The 23,334-nt window shown below is 40.2% G+C and overlaps 1 protein-coding gene across 3 annotated transcripts in view; it reads left to right on the top strand.

The window, feature by feature from the left end:
• LOC117246311 (phospholipid-transporting ATPase ABCA1) overlaps positions 1-23,334 on the top strand; it is a 215,661-nt gene that overhangs the window by 138,284 nt on the left and 54,043 nt on the right. For all 3 annotated transcript variants that reach the window (XM_078164219.1, XM_033610171.2, XM_078164218.1), the window contains 5 exons: positions 1,722-1,891; positions 8,714-8,891; positions 9,998-10,113; positions 12,349-12,496; positions 22,700-22,823. In XM_078164219.1, the coding sequence (XP_078020345.1) occupies positions 1,722-1,891; positions 8,714-8,891; positions 9,998-10,113; positions 12,349-12,496; positions 22,700-22,823 (736 nt within the window). The remainder of the gene's footprint in view (positions 1-1,721; positions 1,892-8,713; positions 8,892-9,997; positions 10,114-12,348; positions 12,497-22,699; positions 22,824-23,334) is intronic.

Raw genomic sequence — 23,334 nt, 5'->3', positions numbered from 1 at the left:
CCTCTGAGCACAGCTACCCAAAGATAAATTGTAATTTCGCAGAAACATTAAGTTGCATTTTATACATTTTTCACAAGGGTTATGTGTAAAATCTTATTCTGGAAAGTAACTAGTAGCTATAGCTGTCACGTAAAAGTAGTGGACACCTCAAAATGATATTTAAGTGTATTTAGTTATTTGCCACCACTGTACTAATATCTCACCCAGATCTCTCAGGCGTATATATCTCATACTGAGGCGAGAGTTTCACTCCTCCCCAAAACAAGCTGATGTTTAAAGGAGTTTCAGAAGTGGAAATGAATCATATCCACTCACATATTTTTCACTCCCTCTATACCGCCCTCGTGCATTTAGCAGACATACTTGTGCTCTTCACTCTCGACTTATCTTGAATACATTAAATGATACTTTAGCTGCAGACCTTTCAGAAACTACAGGCTGAAGAAAATATGATAGTAAAATGATATCAGTTTTGGCCGATCTTTGTATCTGAGATACGGCGAGAACAGAAAGAGCGAGACAAGAGTCTGTGTGTGCACGCACATCTGTGTGTGTACTCGAGTTTCTCCATATCCTCCTCTGTGATGTGGTGTTATGTTAGGCTGACACTCAGACACCATCCACTCTTAATTAGCGCTGCACTATCAGCGGGGAGTCCTCTCTCACTCCCACTCGCTTTCATCCATTCTTTTTCTTCTACACCCCAGCAGCCACAGACTCAGAGAATCACTTACATTAAAAGGAAAGTGTGCAAAAATGTTTTTCATTCTGCCTCTGCAGCTAGCATGCTTCAGCGCACCACATCGGTATTCTGCATTTACTGTAGGCCTGTGTTTTGTGTTGAGTGAAAAAGTAACAGTTGTCAGATCTATTGCTCATTTTTAGAGATCAGTATGTTGCTCCCCAAAAAATGTTTGAGAGATCATTTGACCCCCTCTCTTCAGAGCGCCTTTTGTGCACGAAGCGGACAGAAATCGATTGTATCTGTCAGTCTAACCATCACAAGACAGAAAGATAAAAACACACAAAAGTACAGAATAAAAGTGTGTGGGACCAGGCACAGTAGCCCAACAGTATAACATTTAACTGTACTGTATTTGCATTAAAATGCATAAGAACCTTGGTGCATCTTCAAATGACAACATCAGACATTGTCACAGGCACTGATTTCTCCATTTCTTCAGCTGGGGAAAAAACAAGGCTTTCCAAGTGCTTTGACATACTTTCTTGTGGCCGTACTGGTGGCACACAGCTCTTAAGAGCCCTTCACAACACTGATTGTAACAACCCAGCTGTTAAAAGTAGCAGACAGATTCTGTCCAATCATCCTTTTGTACCTTCCTTTTTCTTGCTAGTTAGCTTGACAACAAAGCCAAAATAAAGACAGAGAAACACTTCTTTAAGTGAACTGAGAAGAAGTTACGACTCAGCTCTGCTTAAAAATGGGACAAGACAGGTCAAGCCCAAACGTCTTTGTAACCTTTTTGAAAAAGACATTTATCCCAGAATAAAGACTGTTTCATCTGTAACTTGTTCACACTCATGACTTATTTATATCTTTCTGAAATGTCTTCTTGCATAACCCGCGTGTTAAATCTTTCTCCATTATTGTCCACGGCCAAATGAATCGGTGCCAGATGTAGTTGCTAGGAGACATCCAAAGCAACTGCAAAGCGCCTTCATGCTGTTCTCAGTTATAATGCTTGTGTCTACCTCCGCAGGTGTGGTTCTACAACCAGGCATGGCACGGCATGGTGTCCTTCCTCAGTGTGGCCAACAACGCCATCCTGAGGGGAAATCTGCCGGCAGGACAGGAGCCCCGCCGGTACGGCATCTCTGTGGCCAATCACCCCCTCAACCTCACCAAGGCGCAGCTCTCCTATGTTGCCATGTGAGTCATCGGAGCGAAAAATGGGGTTAAAGGGTAGATGCGGCTGTGCTTTAGCTTTGTGGAGCACAGGCGCAACATGAAAGTTCCTTACTGTGTGTCAGTATTGCATCCCATGTGCCTTGTGGTGGTTCGGGTCAGATAAACAGGGCAGGTACACAGTCTCTGGAATATAAGTGTGTTATTTAGAAATAAAACCAAGCACAACTTTACATTTCAAAACTGTATGGATAAATAGTGGTGGGTGAAGTGCCTGAAAGCCATCTTGAGTAAAAGTACAGATATCTTACCAGAAAATGACTTGGGTAGAAGTTGAGGTCACCTATTAGAATATTACCTGAGAAATACTCTTAAAGCATCTGATATTTACTGCACTCAAGTATCAAAAGATTGGATTGGCATCATGGCACACCATTTGAGAACCACTGTACCTAAGTACTGGAAGTAAAAATACAAGTAAAGGCTGTTAATTAAAAACAAATGTCAGAATTTTGAGGATTAAAAAGTTTATTACTTTGTTACATGAAAAAGCACCTTAAAAACGGAGCCTTGACATTTAAAGAAAACTTTGTATCTCCACTTAAAGGATTTAAAAAACAAAATCAAATATGCCTTCCTTCCCATTCCCTCATTAGTTTGTCCCTTCCTTCCTCCCTTCTTCCTTCCTCCTGTCCTTTCCCATTTTGTAGTAAATAACTAAGATACTTCGGGGATATGTACTGGAGTAGAACTGTACATTTTATTTACAAAATGTAGTTGAGTTCAAGTAAAAGTTGAGTACAGCTACTTCCAGAAACACTTTAATACTCTAACAAGACATTACTTGTTAGATTACACCACTGAGGATAACACGTGTGGACAGCTTGTTAAGGGAAGGACAAAGTATTCTGTAGTGTTTGCAGTGTGTGCTGCAGTTATTTCAGAACACTGCATCTGCACTTCCCTCCTTAGAATTCAACATTTAACGCTGCTGGAAGACGATTTTTGATTTTCTGACGATGCATCCTGAGACGCAGAAGAGAGAGACTGATGGTGACTGGGGAACTGAGAGATAAAGCAGAGCGAGAGGGACGGAGCAGTGGGGTGAGAGGAAGAGAAAAGCAGGGACAGCAGAGACAAAAGGAGAACAGATGAGTAAGAGACAATACAATAGAAAGCGTGAGACAGATAGATAGATGAGGGATTTGTATGCACAGATTTGGAGGCCCATGGGAGCCCCTTATGAGGATATACCTTTTTTTTTTTTTCTTTTTTCCTCACACTTTATCCATGGGCTTGCAGGCGAGTGGCTCCCCATGAGAGCCAGAGATTAATGGTGTGCTAAATCACAACATATGGATCTAACTGCTCTGTGTGTACTGTGTACTGTTTTGTTTTGTGATTATGACCAGTTTTGGGTTTTTTTTTTTGTTTGTTTTTTTTTTGATTGTGTGTGATCCTCAACAGTGTCTGTTGTTGATATTGTGCATTAAGTCTGTTTGTCGTCAATGCTTGTAATGGAAAGTAGCTGGAATACGTCCCACTGCAGCAAATTGCGGTACAGTGCTATTACACAACTCCTGGCATTATAAAGGCAATTCAGTGGCTGCTACCCTTCACCACATAGTAGCACTTTTATTCCACGCTCCCACTGTTGCTCCGGCCCAATCCTCACTCGGGTATTTATGTAGTGATCAGGTGCTGACGACAGCCCTGAATTAGAGAGGGAGACTGCGCCAGGGTTAGGGGATAATTACGATGGCCTGCCTACGGTAGATTCAGGATGAGCCTCTTTTCCTCTTTACCTCCCTGAGCAGAGTGTGACGACTACAATTTATGAACTGTGATTTCCAGATTAGCTTAGACACTCCTTCATTACTGAATAAGTGTGCAGGTTGGAGACAAGAATAAGGGAAAAGTGCAGTGACTTCTTAAGCAGATGAGTAAGCACTAAGGAGTCAAGTTGCTTCAAGCTCCACTTCAGTATTTTCCTGATGAACAGTGGATCGGTTTATTTATTTGTGCCCTTTTTGGCTTACTGTTTGGGGTTTAAGACCCGTAAATCAAACCATTACCAACCCCTTTTTCAGCAATAGCGTGCTTTTTTTACTGAAAAAACACCTCTATGCACTTTTAAGTCTTGCCATGAGAGTCTTGTGGAAAATCATTGACAAACGCAGCCCTTGTCATCCTGAAATTTTGGATGAAATGTGTGTCACATTTACATCACAATCCCATTCCTCGTGGCTCTGACTCAGCATCCGCACACCTCTGCGCAGAAGAAGCAGCCATTTCTCCACAAAAAGCCTTAATTTAATTTGACTGCCTTTCTTCTCTTTCTCGTCTTACGTACCATCTGGTCATGATTTCTCTGGCCTCCACTGTGAATCAACTCATGAATGAAACCATAAATGCTGATTTCAGTGGCCTCCCTGTTTACATTGCATGACAGCATGCTCTATGTGACGTCTTTGTTACTTTTATTTTGCACATTGCAACAACCAGTTCACACTGGAATCAGATATTGCATTAAACTTAACATTAAATCCAAATTGAGCACGGAGGCTTGCATTGTGAACATAGCCTGAGAATAGCTGGATGTGTAAATAGGAAAATGTTTGCTAACAAATTCGCCGTAACAGTGTTTTAAGGTGATAACATTATGTTATTTTTATTTTGTTCTGCTGCCCTCAAGTGGCCAAAAAACAGATGCAGCTTTTAGTACGTGTATTAATTTACTATGTGTAATTTAGTTATTGTTAACTGCCAGTTTTTGTTTGAAGGGGAATAACATTGCTTGGTGAGCATGGTGGGAATCCACAGGAAATATTAAAGCACTCTAAGTTCCAAAAGTCATTTATATGAAAGTTGAATAGTGTAATTTAACGTTAAATGCCTACATTTTTGCTGTAGGTAGCTGTGACTGTGGTTATGATGTCTCCTATAATTTGCTCGCCAACAGCCTAAGTAAAGCCATTGAATTACAGAGCGCTAAGAAAGCCACCGACCTCCACCTGGAACAAAATGTGTCTCCATGTCAGCTGAAAGGAATAATCAGCTTTAAAATAAATGCATATTTCTGATTGACACCTCCTTAATGTCATGGAGAGACAATTTATAGAGCCGTTCTATGGATAATAACTTACCACCAATAGCTTGTTCTCTCGCCAGATGTTGGACACCAGAATTGCACTGCACCCTCTAATTTGAAGTGGCACTCCCTTCTAGTGTGCTTCACAGCCAATTTCAATGCAACTGATGTCATGAGCTTCAAAATTGTAAAAGTATGTGAACAGAAAGACAGGCTATGCTTACAACCATTGAAATGACCACTTCAGTTGCTCAAGGTCTCATGCTTTATCTGCTTTGTTACAAAAATAGAGCCTCCCAATTTTCTGTCATCTCAGAAATGTCAGTCTTTGGCACCGTTTCATTAAGGCGATATCCTGAACGTATCATTTCTTAATTGCTCAGGAATATCAATTTGGCAAAACGTCTGCTCTTCCACCCTGTTGAATTTGATGTGTAATTTAGCTACAATCAGCGAATTGATATTGTTTCTGTTTCTGTGCACGCTATTTGCAAAAATATCCCATTTAAAAATCATATGCGGTTGAGCTACCAAATTAATTGTAATACCCTTCCATCGAAATTGAAATGGTTCTCAGTATTATCTACATAATTCTGCATAATATAAATGACGACCTGAATGTTGTGCCAGGAGCTTCAGATTTGATAATTATCTCATGCTTTCAGCCCCCCCTCTTACTTTAACATTTAAGGCTGCACCCTGAAGCCCTTGTCATTAAAAAAAAAACTTAAAGGAAAGCAATAGATCCTGTAAAGCTTTACTCCCACTGCTCATCTTTCTTGCTCCTCCATTATTAGTTAATTAGCAGATTGCTTGTCCTCTTCTTCACAGCAATTAACCAGCTTCAAGTGTTCGGGGTTAGATCATTCACAGCTTTGTCCCCTACATTATCTCCCCACCCAACCAGAGCACGAAGCCCTTGAAACCTGTTGAAATGCTGGGCTGGCACCCACTGCGGTGCATGATTTCATATTTATGTGTTCTAATTGCGTCTGGTTGGCGATGATAAATACAGCCTTGTAGCCACACAGGGTAACTTATTTAATATGCTAAATACACAGCAAGAGGCATGTGAGAGATTATCATGGGCCGAGGGTGAGGATGATGGTGGGGGGGGTTAAAAGAATACACCACAGTTTTATCCAATGCTAATTGAGCAGTCGCAACGGAGGACATTTTCATAGCCAGGATGGCATAAATGAAGATATACACGGCAGTGAAAGGAAGGTCAGCGTCTTGAGGAGAAAGGAACAATTTGTTTCTAGCATGAAAGAAGGAGACTGTTACATATACAATGTCTGGTCGAGATTTTGAAATGTGCCTCTGTTCTCTTTACCTGTCGACTGGGTTGCTAAGGGACCAACAGGAGCTACGACTTGAATGCAGCCCCACCATAATTTGCTATCATGGTTTCAGAAGGCTAATGACCTTTAAAAGCTTTCTGATTACGTATGAACAGCTTTTGCCAGTGCTTGCCATTAATATATGTAATGCTAATGTCTAATGAAGTCATCAATACTAACAAGCACATGCCTGAAACATTAGTTGTATAGATTATTTCTGTAACAAATTTGTTTTTAATTAATAAATTTGATGAGTTTATTGCATTAAAGGAAATGAGCCAAATGCTTCTTTAATGTTTTTTAAGTGTCATTTGCCTGGGAATAAGAGAAGTAGCTACAGGCCTGTTCTTTTCCCAAAAATCTCCTCACATTCATTCGTGAAATTTTTATGACAGTGACAAAATCTTGCGTACACTTTATCCACAGCACAGTGTTGATTCTGCCGCCTCTAACCTTTTCTATTCTCACTGACGCCACTGCTGTGGTGTACAGCGATAACTCGTGCCCACTGAAATCGCAAATGAAGGGAGACAGTATTCCCAAAGAAATACATTAAAATGCAGTGAATATCACACTAGAACTTTAATCACTTTCATTGGTAGCATGAGACCGTTTAATTTAGATTTCAATTGAGTTAAAGCTCTGTATTTCATAAAGATATCTCACATTCCAATTCATGTGGAAGGTTTGATCCAAAGCACTTTACAGTACCCTTAGGTAACGGCTCACATATTTTAGCATACGTAAACGCAGTGGAAACCGTATGATCATTATACAATTTACCTGTGTAGTAGTAGCAGAAGTAATAGTAGTTAAAGAAATATTTTATCACTGGACAGATAGTCTTCTCATAAAACTGGGCTGTCTGTGCAGTAGAAAGGGCTGTAGCATTTGCTTTTGCTTAAAGCCCAGTTCAGACCAATGATTTGTGATGGGCCGAAAATATATAAGAACTTGCTGGGAAAAGTTGCAGTGGTGTGAACTGGCTGTCTGAGCTTTACTTAAGCCGGCTGATGGTGTCACCTGCAACTCAGTTTGTCAAATTGCCAGCGGCTGGTTTTAGAATGTAAAGCAAATCTCCTGGTCAAGTCTACTGCTGCTCGCTGTATACGCTTTTGCCCCACCCAACACACATTCTCATTTACTGATTAATTGGGATTGCTAGTCCATCTGAAGCTTGTTTTGTTTCTGTTTTTCACAGTTTCATCACTATTACAAATGCAACTGTAGCCAGTATCTCACTATCACTATCCTCATTCATTTTTTAAGAAGCTACAATTATATTCGGCCACAAAATAAGCCGGAAAAGCTGGAAATCAGAGTGGCAGTACAGAGAGTTGTTGCATAGCAATGATACACCATCTCATCTAGTTACATTGGCATTGTTTTTAGAACGTTGCAGAACGGTGCATTGCAAGTAGTTGCATCTTTCAACTTGTCTCGTTGCGAATCTGTGGTCTGAACTGGGCATAAGAGGAAGAAAACCTACAAATACCAGAATGCACTGCGTCGCACCGGACCAATAAATGCTCCTGCTGGCAGGTAACAGAATGCAAACATGTTTGTTTGACACAATGGCAGCCAGCTGGTGACAAACAGTCTTGTATTACAGTTAAACAGTATGCTAAGACATATTTTGGAAAACGTTTGAGGCAACACAAAAGCAACATAATAACAGAATCTTCATTTATATTTGATCAGCACCACTTTGTTTTACCGTTTGACCTCAGTTATTTCAGCCTCCGTTTTCACTATGTAGAAAACAGCAGGGCGCCCACTTCCTGTTCACAAACTCCCACTATTACAACCAAACAGGGCACTAAAAAATGTTCTGAAAGCATTTTAAGATAGGAACAGGCAGTGCAGTAACAGAATCTTGGTTCATATTTATTCAGCACTGCCTAGTTTTACCGTTTGATCAAAGTACGGTTTGAGTTTAAGAGAGAAATATGGGGGCAGGTCTGTCTCTTGATCCACTTCCATAGTGTTTGTCTGTGGTGGCAGCATGGATGTTGACAGCCTGTTTATAAAGCAGCAGCCCACAGCCAGTGAAACGTGCCCCCTTCGTCCCCTTAAAAATCTACACCTATGGTATTAGTGTAATTTAGTTTGGTCCTTATTGACAGTTTCTGGAGAAGAAAGACACATGAAAAGGAATAAAACAAATAAGGCATTACATTAAAAGGAGAAAACAAGGAAAAATACAAATGACTGTGTTGTAGTGAAATAATTCCCTTTTTTGTGACAGTGTTTTGTTGACATCAAAAAGGATATTTTCAGAGCCGAAACACATCATCGGTTTTATAGACAAAGCCTAATCACTTCTATTTTGGTCTTTCATCTTTAGTGTCCTGGTACACACTAATAGCTCTCCAGTCAACTTCCTGTTTGCTGTGCTCTCTTCAATCACAGGGCCACAACCTCCACTGACGTGGTGGTGTCCATCTGCGTTATCTTTGCCATGTCCTTCATCCCTGCCAGCTTTGTCCTCTTCCTCATCCAAGAGAGGGTGAACAAAGCCAAGCATCTGCAATTTGTCAGTGGAGTAAACCCAGCTGTCTACTGGTTGGCCAATTTTGCCTGGGACATGGTAAGTACCGGCTTCACGAGGCTGCTGTTTCACCTCTTAATCAATCATGACTTCTTGGTGCAATTTAGCATTCCCACTTATTTATGTGTAATGTGAGTGAAATGTGGGTAAAAACTATGAGTCATTCATGTTAATGAGACTCATGTAACTCCATAGGCCTCATCTTACCCTAGTTTGATAATCTTCTACTGTACTACCCTAAAGATTTTTTTCCACCTAAGGCTATATGTGAAAAAAATATCCATCCACTGTAATTGATAATGCAGCTTTGACACTGCTGGCTTTTGGGAAAAAGCTTCACCGGTGCAACAGTTATTGGCTGAGGCGTAATTATCGACTCCCGCTGCCCCAGCTGGTTACACTCAACAGGCTTACCGGCAGTTTCCCCGAGGTATAATGGAAGTACACATTTTATCAGCTACCTTTTGGTAAAGAAATTGCATAAGGATACTCGTCATTATGGCGGATAAACACTGCCTGAGTGGAAGACAAATGTACCTGAGGAGTCAGTCTAATGATTCTAGCCTGAAGCTCTTTGCATTAGTATACATGCTCTATCGGCAGTAGACATTACAAGGAATCCAGGTTGAAAATGTTCTTAATATTGTAGCAGTGTAAACTTGAACGTGGACTGTAAATAAACATTTCTCATTGTTTCTTGGTGCATTCTGTTTATTTTATTATTTATTTACCAGTGGAAAAAGACCTCTGCAACCAAAGGGAATATAATCCTTGTTTTCCAGCCTTTTGCTGTTATTGACTTGATTTAAACAACCACTGAATAACTATTAGTCTTTTAGTCAATAGTTCATAAAACGATTATTCAGGTCAATGTGTGATTCCTCAGTAACTTGCCTCAAACACAAGAGTCTGATATTCACTGAATTAATCAGTAAATTAAAGGGAAATTTACTTGAGAGCTAATTATACTCCAGATTTCATAGTTACACGTCTTTTCATTCTAAAAAAAAGTTACAAGCAAGCAATATTTTTTTACGTCCTCACTAATGCCTTGATGAGCAAGTTTTCAATGAAGCACTGGCCTCTGCTTCTCATTGGGATAGCTGCTTATTTTTCTGTTTGCTTGTTTATGTTTGTCCCAACAGTGTAACTACATCATCCCATGCTTGATTGTGATTACGATCTTCCTCTGCTTCCAACAAAAAGCCTACGTTTCACCTCCTAACCTGCCTGCTTTGATTCTTCTGCTTGTTCTGTACGGGTAAGTAAATTAAAAACGAAATACTTTCAATACCAACTTTAAGGAATACTTCATCCCCCAAATGATTGTTTGTATATCAGTTACTCACCATGTGTTGCGCTGAAATCTTGAAGAAACTTTGTTTTTCTCACATGCGTCCAGTGAACGAAGAATTCAAAAAAGAAGAAAATTCTTGATAAACTTAAGTAAAAGGGGTTTACGTTGACAACAGCAAAACTATAAACTTTAAAATAATACATTTACAAAACTAGTGCAGTAAAATCCAAGTCTCATTTATCCAGTCGTATGCTCAGTACTTCCCAAACAGACAGCCCTTTCTGACCTGACCTAGCAGATAAGTTTCTTATCGATGCTCTTTTCTAAGCCAGACGCTATTGACAAAAACTGTAACTTTACCTGGCAGAATACAGGAGCTGCTGGTCTACTATTGCCTCCACCAGTTACTTTGTGTTATTGTGTGACTTTGGTGAATCTCAACTGAACCTTTAAAACACCAAAGTGTTTGTATTCAAAGTTTAATTTTCAGTCAGTGTAGGAGTGATAGCAGGTCTCACTTCTTTGATTTAATTTTTGGAAGTAGGGTCACCCTTTTATGACATTTATGGTCAAAATACATTGGGCACAGTTGCGGCACAGCACATCTGTAGCAGCGTGCACGTAGCAGAGCGCGTCTATTGTAATCAACTAAAGCTGCTACACTAAACTATGGCCACCGCCGTGCTAACCAGTAATTTTACCTGGATAGGCTATCTTTTCTTTGCGCACGCTCTGCAGCCCTCCAACAGGTAAAAACGACATAGAACTCTGTAAAAAATGAGTACAATCTCTTTAAAAACCATAAAAACGAATACTTCATTGTACCAGAGGCAATGTGAAGCATCAGAGCAACGTTATCTCTGTTTTTACATTTCACAGAAAAATAAATCTATCAAATCAATGCACCCTGTTGTTAAAACGATCCGGTTAATGACTTCAGTACCTGTTAAAGTAGCCTACACATCCACACCCTCCATAACCACCTGCATTATCACTTTTCTAAACTCATTATGCACACAGTGAAGCTGGCAGCACCAGTGTGGAGCAGGTAAAAAAAAAAAAAAAATCCCACTTACATGATGTGCCGCAGCCATGACCCATGTATTTTTGGCTGTCAGACCATGGATTGTTCGTTATTGGATACTATTTATATAGCTTTTTTTTCTCCACACTGATCAACAACATCATATAAACTGTATAGTTTGATCTCCATCCACTACTTTGAGCACTTCACAGAAGCTACAGTGTAACCACACATAGTATATTTAATAAAATATTCAAATGTTGATATGAAGAAATTATCGTACTTAACCAGGCTTAAGGGGTAACAAAAGTGCTTCGCTGACAAAATTAAATCTTTATGTTCATCATTTATAGTTTGGAGATATCAGTCCAATTTAATAAAAATAGCTGGTTATTCGCAAAACTAAGTGCAGCACATTTATTTCAGCCATGATGGTGATCAGAGCATGGTTGCAGTGTTCTTGTTGTTGCATCATATCTGTCTTAATTCAGATCAATCATTCAGGAAATCAATGTGTTAATGAGGTGTCATTAACACCCAACATGATCGAACATATGATGCATATAGTAAGAGTTCATACAAGTAAAAGAAAAAAAAAAGTAGCAATAATAAAGAGATTTGTAGACTGACCTTTAAACACTCAAAGTCCACAGATAAACCATCATTAAACACTTAAAATTCCGTGGCCCATTAGATTTTTTATTTCCGCCTGCGTGCCCAATAATTACACAGAGCTCATTCATAAAATGCTATTATAGATATTGAACTGTTGTTTTACTACTTCAGTGATCACTTTAAGCAGAACCTTGCTCCTACTACTTCTAATACTGAACTTGAACTACTGCAGGCCAAGTGTGGGCGGCATTTATTGCTCAGCCGTGTTTTATGGGTCACTTACTGAACATGCAAATGATCGGAAGAGGCCGGTGGGTGATGCCATGAAACGGTGCAACTGACCTGGTAATCTGCATTTATGAATGGAAAATGGCATAAACTCTTGCTGACACGAAATTGGCCACCGCTGTCACATAAACCCTGGCGTTAAGTTTAATGAGTGTTAATCCTCAGGCTGGAGTTATTTTCACTTTGACAATACAGTAATTCTGCTAAATCAGGTCAGGGGGCCCAGTTTGCCATCTCTGTCTGCTCATGTGATGGTGTCTTGTTTTCTGTAGGTGGTCCATCACCCCTATGATGTATCCCGCCTCCTTCATCTTCAGCGTGCCCAGCACTGCCTACGTTGTGCTGACCTGCATCAACCTCTTCATTGGCATTAACGGCAGCATAGCCACCTTTGTTATGGAGCTCTTTGATGATGATGATGTGAGTGGCACCTACACACAAACACACACAAAAACACACACATATCCTGGAATGGATGTGAGGACAAGACACCTATATGGACAATTTTAACACAGTGGAAGACGCAGCTTCTATAAAACAGCAGACACAGACATTCAGGCTCCCATAGCTGCGTAAAAAATATATTTGGGAGCTATAGCAGTGGATGGCTAATTGACTTGAATCATAGATAAACGCTCTGTGTTTTGGAAGCAAAGGCTTCCATACGCACGTGGGTGGAGTGTGTACCCACCTGGTATAACTTTTAATATATTTCCTTTATCCTCTCAAGGATTTTTCAAAGGAGTTATTTTCCCTATTCTCTTTAATGTTTAATCGTTTGGTGAGAATTGGGTCTTCGGAGAACTTTCCTCATCCATCTTTCAGCAAGTGTTCATTTTAACTGCAAGCTGCTTCAGTCTCAGGGGAATCAAAAGACAAAGACACCAAAAAAGACCTGCATAAGAAATGGAGAGCTTAGGAAGAGAGAGAGAGAGGGATGTTGACTGTCAGTCACTTTGCTTTTGATTAGAATTTAAATCGCATTTCATTAAAAAAAGGAGAGAAATTGGCCCTATTATGACGGCCTATTCTGACTTAGCATTTAGTGTCACAGCCAGAGCTCTTACAGGTGGCTGTGGTTGAGACAGCTTTCTGCTTCTGTTGGTGTCTCTCTCTTTTGGTCTCTGAACTGAATATGTCTACTTTGATTTGTAGACTTAATTGTTGTTTGCATGATTAGCATACATCACCCACTTTTGGAATTTTTTTTTTTTTTTTCATTTCACATTTTTAGCCTCGCGTTGATCACTCATTCTCTGTCAGCGCACACAATGTCGTTTCGCTCTCTGACAAGCTGCTTAAACATCTGATGCTTCGTTGGAATGTCTCCCACAGCTCTGATCCGACACTTCAGTATGAGCGTAATGTTGACTGAAAGACTTTGCCTCTGCACACTCTGTCCCCTCCGACACGCCTGCCTCTGACTTGATGTTTCCTCTGGCGCCGCTCGGCTACGGCATGGGACGTCTCCTGTCTCCTAACGAGGCTGCCTCATTTGCATCGCGATTTCATTATCACGAGCATTCATTATGAATTTGTATTTTTCGGCTGGCAAGTCAAAGAATGTCATTGTTGCCATTTTGTTGTCTCTGCATTCACTTTATTTATTGATACGGTGTTAACGGAGCATATCAGTCATAAAGGTGCCATTGGTAATAACTCAATGGACAGCATGTTGCCCAGCTGCCGTGTAAAGGGACGGATTTATTGCGCTCTTCTCTTGTCCAAGGCATAAGGGACAGAGATAGTGCTTCTCTGAGACTTGACAGGGACAGAGGTCCATGGTAATTCTGCTAATCTGACTTGATTTCACTGCCGATAAGAGAGCCTGATGGGTCGACATCAATCAACAGATGTTACAACTCTCCAGGTTTCCATGTGTCCCCTGTTCAGAGCAGATATCTCTCTGGAACAGACTCTTCACAAAATAGCTAGCGCAGATACGACAGTGCCCCGGTGTGCCCCAGTTAGGCAGAGAGGGTAGATCCTACACATGACAGCTCAATCCAGTCTTCTCCTTTTCGTGACTTATACTGTTTCAAAGCGTCATCTGATCTCTTTAAGACTCCTCAGCGGTGGCATTAGTTAAATAATGTCGCTCAAAAGGAAAGCTACAGGCCTCAGTCTGTTCTCTGTTTTCAAGCACAGGGTGAATCTAGATCCCTTTTGGGCATAGCACTATTTTTCTGAGAGAGGAAGCAGAGCTGCAGTGTTACAGACTCAGTGCCCCAGTTTTGTCTCGAGACCAATGGGAGATTTTCTTCCCCTCAGGACTGTCCAGCTCCCTGTGGATTGCATCAATCCCAGCCTGCCTTGTATGCTTGAAGCAGTGTCTGAGTCAATACCTCCACCACGTGCCACTCAGAGATAACCACAGGCGCAGATAGATTTTCCAGGGTGAACACAAAGGTGTGGCAGTGTGGCCAGGTACTACCTACCTCATGTAGTGTAATTGGTGTTTATTGTATAGAATCCAGAATCCTTTATTGGCAGGATGTTTAAAAGAGGCATTAAAGTCAGTCGTTTTATATAACATAACAGAAGCACGGGCTCCTGCTGACTAAGTCTAGTTTTCGCTCAAAACCTTAAAAAAATAATGAGCATATCTCTACGTCCAAAGCACATAATTCCACAAAAATTCTTCAACTTGGTGGTTAGCATGCCCGCCTTTCCACAAGGACTACAATAGCTCAAAAAACTATGAATACCATCTGCAGAAAAATATCTAACTAGACTATTTGAGCCATATATTGTGTCTGTCTGCTCTCATTGTGATTCCCGGCATTATGAATGAAGCCATGCTGCGGGAATAAGCACAAGTGGCGATATGGGTCAGATAAGCGCCTCGCAGACCATACCACCTTCAAAACCATTTGAAAATGATTTATGGGCATAAAGCGCGAACGTAAGGAGGAAAATTGTCCAGCGTTTCATCATCCCCGACTAAGAGCCTCTTAGATCTCCTTGATGAACACCCAGTCAAGAGAAGGTGTGTTATTTCATGTATCGATCTCAAATTAGGTCTCCCTTTCTTCGCATTCCTCTGCCAGACGGATGGGCTGCATTCAGCCAAGGTCATAGCTGTTGTTTATTTGACTTTCCTTATCTCTGTATAAGCTAAGTTTTGACTGTAAAGAACAGAGGTGCCTTCAACAAATCCCAAGACATCTGTGTGTATGTGAATATTTACATGCGTTAGTGAACAAGGGAGGAGAAAAATATGTTGGACATTAAATTTGTTTGGAAACGGTAAGGAAAGATAGTGTTCGTGTCATCTTTAAATTCCTCTGCTACACTGGACAGCAGCTTTAAAGATTGTCCTTATTTTCATATTTTAATACAAGTCTAGCTAGCTTATTGTGATAAGCAGGACAAATACATGTTTTATCAACTGGATACAAGTCAAACTAAAAAATGGTTCAAGAAATACACAAAGAGTATGTTGTTTATTGGAATTCCTCTTGTAAATTAATGTTCCTGAACGCACCTCAGCTCCCCTTAGTAAGTAGTTTAGTTTATTTGATATGACATTAGAATTTTACGTTTATATACATGAATAGGGTTGGGACTCGTTAGGATTTTAACGATTCCGATTCCTTACCGATTCCTTCTTAACGGTCCGATTCCTTACCGATTCCTTTTTTACGGTCCGATTCCTTACCGATTCCTCTTACCGATTCCTACATTATATTCACTATACTTGCTATACTTAAAGCTATAATGCGTAACTTCTGTCACCTCCCAGCGGATTATGCGTTATTACAACTAATAAGCTGGCAGCACTTCCATGTACACAGTGTAACACTTGCCACACACCGTACACAGAGTAACACTCGCCAGTCGCCACACACACCGTACACAGAGTAACACTTGCCAGTCGCCACACACACCGTACACAGAGTAACACTCGCCAGTCGCCACACACCATCTAAACAGAGTAACACTCGCTTCACACCGTGTACACAACGCTACACAACGTGGCGAACACCAGGCTGCTAACAAGACATTACGTTCATAGCACCATTTCCAAGAAAATAATAAAGTACTAGGTCCAGTACATGTAACAGCAACACATACTACTCATAATATAATTATAAACCAAGTCACTTACTTATCCAACAGCAGCAAGGCAACATCCGTGTCTGCCCTCAGCCCAATTTCTTCCTTCAGGGCTCTCCACCAAGAAAAAGCGACGCCAATACAAATCCTTGTTTGCCCTCTCCGTCGGTCACTTTCCTTCTTTGCTAATAGACCTTCAGCCGAACGTCCAGGCTTTTTCTTTGTGGTAGGATCCACTTCTGAACCATGTCTCGGCCGCTTCTCCACCATGTTGCTTTCTCTTTCTACCTGCGCTCTACTTCTTGCTATGACACTCTCCGCTCTTTCTCCCCCTCCCTTCTTGTTGTGAGGGAGCATTTCCTGTGCGCCAGCGCGGGAATGTCGCCGGTCGACACGCAAACTAAAAATGATATATATTGAAAAATACCGCGAGATGTTAGAGCCGATCGGCTTAATCAGCATTGTGTCATCTCCTCTAGTAGTGGCTTGGGTGAAACGGACATTTACGGACATGTAGAAGTTACGCACTATAGCTTTAAACAAGTATATAATAAACACAAATGCAATCATACAAATACAAAAACTTTATTCTAACTGTTGCACAGTACAATTAGATGAAAATACACATTTGTGTGTGGTGTGTATTTCAGATTTAGAGCTTGTATCATCTCCCTGAGAATATATAACAACAAAAAGTGATTCTCTGATTTATACAGTAACACTATTACCTCAAATTAACCACAACAATGTAATAAAAAAATACTTATATGCATTCATGCTTGGGCACTGTTATTTTTAAGTGACAACACCTGAACTGAACACACACACACACATTGGCTCTTTGTTTCTACCGTTCCCCTCGCTGGAATCCTGGGACCTCCCGCCACCAGTCTCCGCCTTGATTAAACGCTGAAAATTAAATTAAAGAGGGTGACAGGTTTTTCCTATTTTATCTTATTTTGTTATATTTCTCCCTCTCCCCTTGCTGGAAGCCTCGGACCTCCCACTGCCCGCTCCCGTCTCAAACACGGAGGTCTCCCTCTCCTGATAAATAGCCTGTAACCATAACAACTGTGTGACACAAACTAAGTGCTTTAGTAATTAAATAATGTTGGGCTCGGTCAGGATTGGACAGAAATATGCGGCCCGTGACGCACTCTAATGGAAATGCATGTAACGTTTTTTACAATCTAGGAACCGTTTCCAGGAACCGTTACTCCAAATGTGGTGGAACCTGTTCCGGAGAACCGGATCCGGATCCCAACCCTATACATGAACCATGTGCGCTCTGTTTAGTGTTTGTAGCACCTATCCACAGGGAATTTTTATACTTAAATTAATAAAAAAGAAAAATAAATACATCAAAAAGTACATACACAAAAATCAGTCCACAAAAAATACAAAATCCTGGTGTATCTACTGTGGCACTAAGTGTGTGAACAGTGTTGTTTCTCCTTAAGTCATAATTTAGTACCTTTATTGAAAATTTATATTGTGTTGCATACTCACTTTAGTTGGTAGACATTTTTATAGTTTTCTCCTTCAACAGAAAAGACTGATTGTCCACGTCAGGTTTTGGGTAATGCAGTACAGTAGTTATTGTTTGTTGAGGCCTGTGTGTTCATTAAGGAGTGAAGCAGTGTTACTGTGTAAGCATTTAAAAACAAGCTATAAGTTGGATTACCTTAATAAGCTTTCAAGGCTAAACATAGTGTGTTTCCGTGCCCTCATCCTGGTAATAGTCGTGGCTGGAGGCATTATGATTTCGGCTTGTCAATATGTACATCTGTCCATACGTACGTCAGCTCATCCTATTGATGTAAATGTAATATCTTGAGGAATGCCTTGAGGGAATCGCTTTAAATTTGGCACATTCATTTAGACTTAACAATAAACCCATTAGATTTTTTTGGTCATTGGTCAAAGGTCAAGGTCACTGTGACCCTGTCTGTCTCATTCTTGTGAACACAATATCTCAACAACACCATGGGATTTTTTGTTTTTTAATGCGGGACATGTTCACTTGGGCTCAACGATGAAGTGATTAAATTTGGTGAACAAAGGTCAAGGTCAGTGTGACCTTGCGTCCATCTCATTCTTGTGAACATGATATCTGAAAGACACTTTGAGGTAATTTCTTCATATTTGGCACAAATGTGCACTTGGACTCAAGAATGAACTGATTTGAATTTGGTGGTCATAGGTCAAGGTCACAGTGACCAGTGACCTTGCATCTGTCTCATTCTTGTGAATGAAATATTTCAAGAAGGCCTGGAGGGAGTTTAGTCCAAACGTCGACTTGGACTCAAGAATAAACTAATCAGAATTTGGTGGATAAAGGTCAAGGTCACTGTGACCTTGCATCCATCTTATTCTGGTGAATGCATTATCTCAAGAATGCCTTGAGGGAGTGTCCTCAAGTTTGGTCCAAACATCTACTTGGACTCAAGAATGAACTGACTAGAATTTGGTGGTAAAAGGTCAAGGTCACAGTGACCTTGCATCTGTCTCATTCTGGTGAATGCAGTATCTCAAGAAGGCCCGGAGGAAGTTTCCTCAAATTTGGTCCAAACATATACTTGGACTCAAGAATGAACTGATTAGAAATCGGTGGTGGAAGGTCAAAGGTCAAGGTATCTGTGATACACAAAACATGTTTTTGGCCTTGACTCAAGAATTCATATGCTAATTATGACAAAATGTAACACAAACATATAAGAGGATAAAGTGATGATAGGATGACATTTTAAATCCAAAAGGTCAAAGGTTAGCTGCACTACGACATCATAATGTTCTGCAAAAACACTTTGCTTGCCATCACTTAATGTCATATCTCAGGAACAGAGGGGGAGACATTTTGCCAGAGACTAAATTGGTGACACTAATCTTAAAACAGTGCAGATTGTATAGCTCTTCTGTGTTGCCGAGGGAAAGATGTATGCGAAACATCCATGTTTTCACAGACATGGACGTAAAGTGTGCCAAAGTGCAACTTGACTGGTTTGCAGAAGGATACAACCGCAAGGCAGTAATTCTAGTTTCAAGCTGTGACAATGAAGCCACCTCATTGTTTTCTGTCCATAAGTTTTATTGTCTGGTTATACAGTGATATGATTGGTTAAATAGCTGATTGTGGGGTTGTGAGCAGGTGGTGAAGCATTGTGATAGGTGTGAGAATATAATGCCATGCATATAAAGTTGAGCTATGCTGTGTGACAATTATTTTCTCATAAGTCTGAAACAGTTTAGATTTGCGTTGTCTTTTTTTGCAGATATGAGCTTGTTATAAGAATTGAAGTTAAAAAAAAATCAGTGTTGTGGTTCATTGGCCTGATCTGAAACATAGTATTGTGAATGTCACGAACACTTATGTATTGATTGATGGAGGGGATACATTTTTTAAATGATGTCTCTTATTCTACTCTTAGCTATAATTTGTGATTGCAGTCCTTTGTACCCCTTAGCCTTGAGCGAATGTGTAAATGTAGATAAAAGGAGTGATGAATTATGGTTGAAGACACTGCCGGACATCTGAAGGTTTGCTTTGACATCATGATCAATGAGGCCTTTTCATCACCCTTTCAGATCTTCTTGAGAGAAACAAGGGCAGTGACCACCTACTCAAGCAAAGAAATCTGACTGTATGCATATAGCCACTTTTGATCTTGAACATTACTGTATGTTTTGCCACAAGGGGGGAAGAGAAAGTTAGATTGCTTTCTTCTTTTGGACCAGGAAATCCAGTATAAAGTTTTATGAACAGTATATGAATGTTAAGAGACAGGATTGTTCCACATAAAACAGCAATTGTTTTTTTTTTTGTTTGTTTGTTTTAATAGTTCTGCTGCATAATTTTAGACTATCCATGATGGTTTCAAGCCAGAAGCACTTAGCAAACAAAATATCTACATAGCTCCTAAGCTTCTGTATAATAGAAGGGGTTTCACAGTTTTGACTCTAAATTGAAGTTCAACAGTAGAAGTCAAAATTCCTCCTGCTTCACTGAAGACAACATTTTGCCTTCCCCGGGAGCTGAATGAACGAGTCATTGACAGAAAAAGCTACAGTTTGTAGGCTATGCTCGTGAAGTTAAAATTTGCAGGGGAAACTAAAGCTGTTCTTGATAAGTATCCTTGTGCCATCTAAGGGCTCTTCTTTTTTCCCCAGTTGATTGATGAAATAAGTTAGTGTTATTACATTTTAAATAAATCATTTACATTTGATCCTACGGCCTTAGTATGGTACATTCCTAATTAATATGGCAGTCATATCACACTTGATAGCATGTAGCCTAGCTTGTTCAGGTAGAAGTTTAAAATGTAAATGAGAGTTGTCAGAGCGTAAAACCAATGACCTACTGGTCTTTATGGTTCAAGATTCCATCGCTGGACAGTAGCATAGCCTTCAGTGCTAAAGAAAAACGTTGAAAGTCAGATCGAATCGTGGATTTGGACGTGCTTTACTTCACTTTCATGATCATGTGGAAGAAAAAAGAAGAAGCGATAAAACCAAGTGTGCCGGGTTGAAGGAATAGTTTGACATTTTGGGAAAACACTTATTCGCTTATTGCAGTGGCTTAGATGATGAGATCAGAACCCCTGTTTTGTCTGCTACATATGGAATCAGCAGGCGGTTAGCTTAGCATAGCATTGACTGGAAAGAGCTAACATGGCTCTATTCAAAGGTTACAAAATCCAACAACAGCCACTCACTAATTTCCATTATTATTATTATTATTATTATTATTAGCTAGTTCACTGCCAGACCTTTTATTTATTTATTTTTTATTTTTTTATTTATTTATTTGATTAGGACAATGCACATTAATCAACATATCAGCAAAAAGCATCAATATAAATATGCCGGAGTTAGCACAGTTGCTAAATTTCATCCGTTGTCCTAAGGCAGGTATCATAAAAAAAATACAGACAATACACCATGACAAATGGATAAAACATGTAGAAATCTTACACAAAAAATAAGTCCCGATTCACATAAAGGTTAAAAGTCCATACACAAAATAGAAAAGACGGCCAGGACCGGCTGCGAGGCAACCAGCAGAGACTCCAGATAGTTACACACATTATTTGACATGTTAATCAATGTGTATTATAGGTGCTGGTTGGTGGAGTTGTTTACCTTTGGACAGATCCAGGCTAACCTTTTCCCCTGTTTGCAGTCTTAATGCTAAGCTAAGCTAACCAGCTGCTGACTGTAACTGCATATGTATCGTAAAGACATGATAGCAGTATGAATCTTATCATTTAACTCTTTGCAAGAAAGCAAAAAAGCTTTCCCAAAATGTTAAAACATTCTTTTTAAAGTAGATGGAGATCCAGAAAATGTTCTTGACAAAAGTATCTTTAAATCTGGCATTTGGATTGTATTTTTTTTGTAAGCTGACAGGCTTCATGCACTCATCCTCAACTGCCAATTGAAAGCTTACTCGGTGAAACTCATAAATCACAGAGCAGTTACACACATCCATGAATAAATTCAGCGACAACAATGGCCATCATCTGGAAATCTTGCACACAGCTTTAACAAAATGCACTGCCACCCCCGCCCCACCTACTCTTTGCTCGGGCTCGCCCAAAAACAGAAATGATGAATTTATGGTCTCCCTCCATGTATGCAAGAGCTTTGAAGACTATGCTGCAATGAAGCAGCATGCATAATGCATGACTTGCTTTTGAACGCCATGCAGTGCCAAACGTCATATTTTGTCTTCCCTCCCTCTGCCTTTTTCTCCCTCATCCTGTCCTTCCTCCCTGTACTCACTGTACTTCCTTCCTTATTCAAGCCAGTTTTTTAGAGCTCAGTTCATTGTGTCTTTATTTAATTGATTATTCCTTTTGTGCTTCACTAGGCCACCATTGAATTGTGGCCTTGAGGGAGAGGAAAGTGAGAAAGGGACAGGGCAATTTTAGGGAGAAAGACAAGTTGTAGCTAGGAAATGCCCTGTCAAGATAAGACTGGCTTTTTTTGTTTGCCTTGTGAAATAGTGAAACAATATGCTTTGGTTTTGTTTGTGTGTATCTGTCTCTTTGTTCTTGTATATAACATTAGAAGAAAAACAAAGGCAAACACACAGAGAGTGTTTGTAGGTGTTTTCACAGCTTTTGTTGTTTGTCAGATGTGTCTCTTTGGTCTCCGGGTGCTCCCTCTACCCTCAGTGATGATTTTAAGGATGAACATCTGCTTACCTGAGCACCACCTCATCAGTTTGTGTTTACACACACTGTATGTGTGCTACCTCACAGATCACGCAGTATGTCCCCGAACGTTTGCTAAATTCCAACTTCAAGAAGGTGGATGAACTTAGATGCTCTGTGCTTCCTCAGCGTGCCATTTGGAGCCCCGCAACACAGCAGCGCGCAGCATGCAAACGGAGCGCAGGATGTTTGTTAATTATCCATGCTTGTGTCAGGGCGCTGCACTCCGTCTTCCAAACCTCACTAGCCACCAGCCCTGCTAATTCGAGGCAGGGACATTCAGGGCTTGAATGTTCCAAGTTTCTAATTTGTATCTTGTATGTGTGATTGTGTGCGTTTTCCTTCACAGAATGTCACCCGCATCAACGACATAGTGAAGCAGGTGCTGCTGATATTCCCACATTTCTGTCTGGGCAGAGGGCTAATTGACATGGCCAAGAACCAGGCGATGGCCACCCTCTTTAGCAGTTTTGGTAAGAGGCCACCACAGCTATGACAGCATGACTAATCCGTGAGAAAAAATCTTTATCTCAGTGATGATTTTTGTGTAATAATAAGTTCTAAGATTGTATTTTCCTCACAGAAAAGTGAAAACATTCGCCAAGCCAGATTTTTTTTTGTAATACAGTGCAAATGTTGAATCTTTTTGACTTAAGTGACTATATGTAGATACCATTTGCTATCAGGAATATATGCATGAGCCCAGCTGTGCCATTTTTCTTCCATTTTACCAGCACCAAACCTCAGTGCTGTGTTTAGGTAAATAACAACAAAGCCAATGTGACTGCATTAAAAGGACCAGAAACCCCACAATAATATTCCCCATCATGTGTATCATTGCTATGAAACTTTTGCAAACCAGTTTTTGTAAAATTTTAAACCAGGGTTGTGTACATCCACATTATTGTTTGTTTCTTCCTTCTTCCTGTAGATCAGTGGAATAGTATGAAAACATTGGCAGAGATGTCTATCATGCAGTTCATG

This window comes from Epinephelus lanceolatus, chromosome 22, assembly GCF_041903045.1.
Source record: "Epinephelus lanceolatus isolate andai-2023 chromosome 22, ASM4190304v1, whole genome shotgun sequence".
Classification (NCBI taxonomy): Eukaryota; Metazoa; Chordata; class Actinopteri; order Perciformes; family Serranidae; genus Epinephelus; species Epinephelus lanceolatus.
This window is presented reverse-complemented; position numbering and strand designations above follow the sequence as displayed.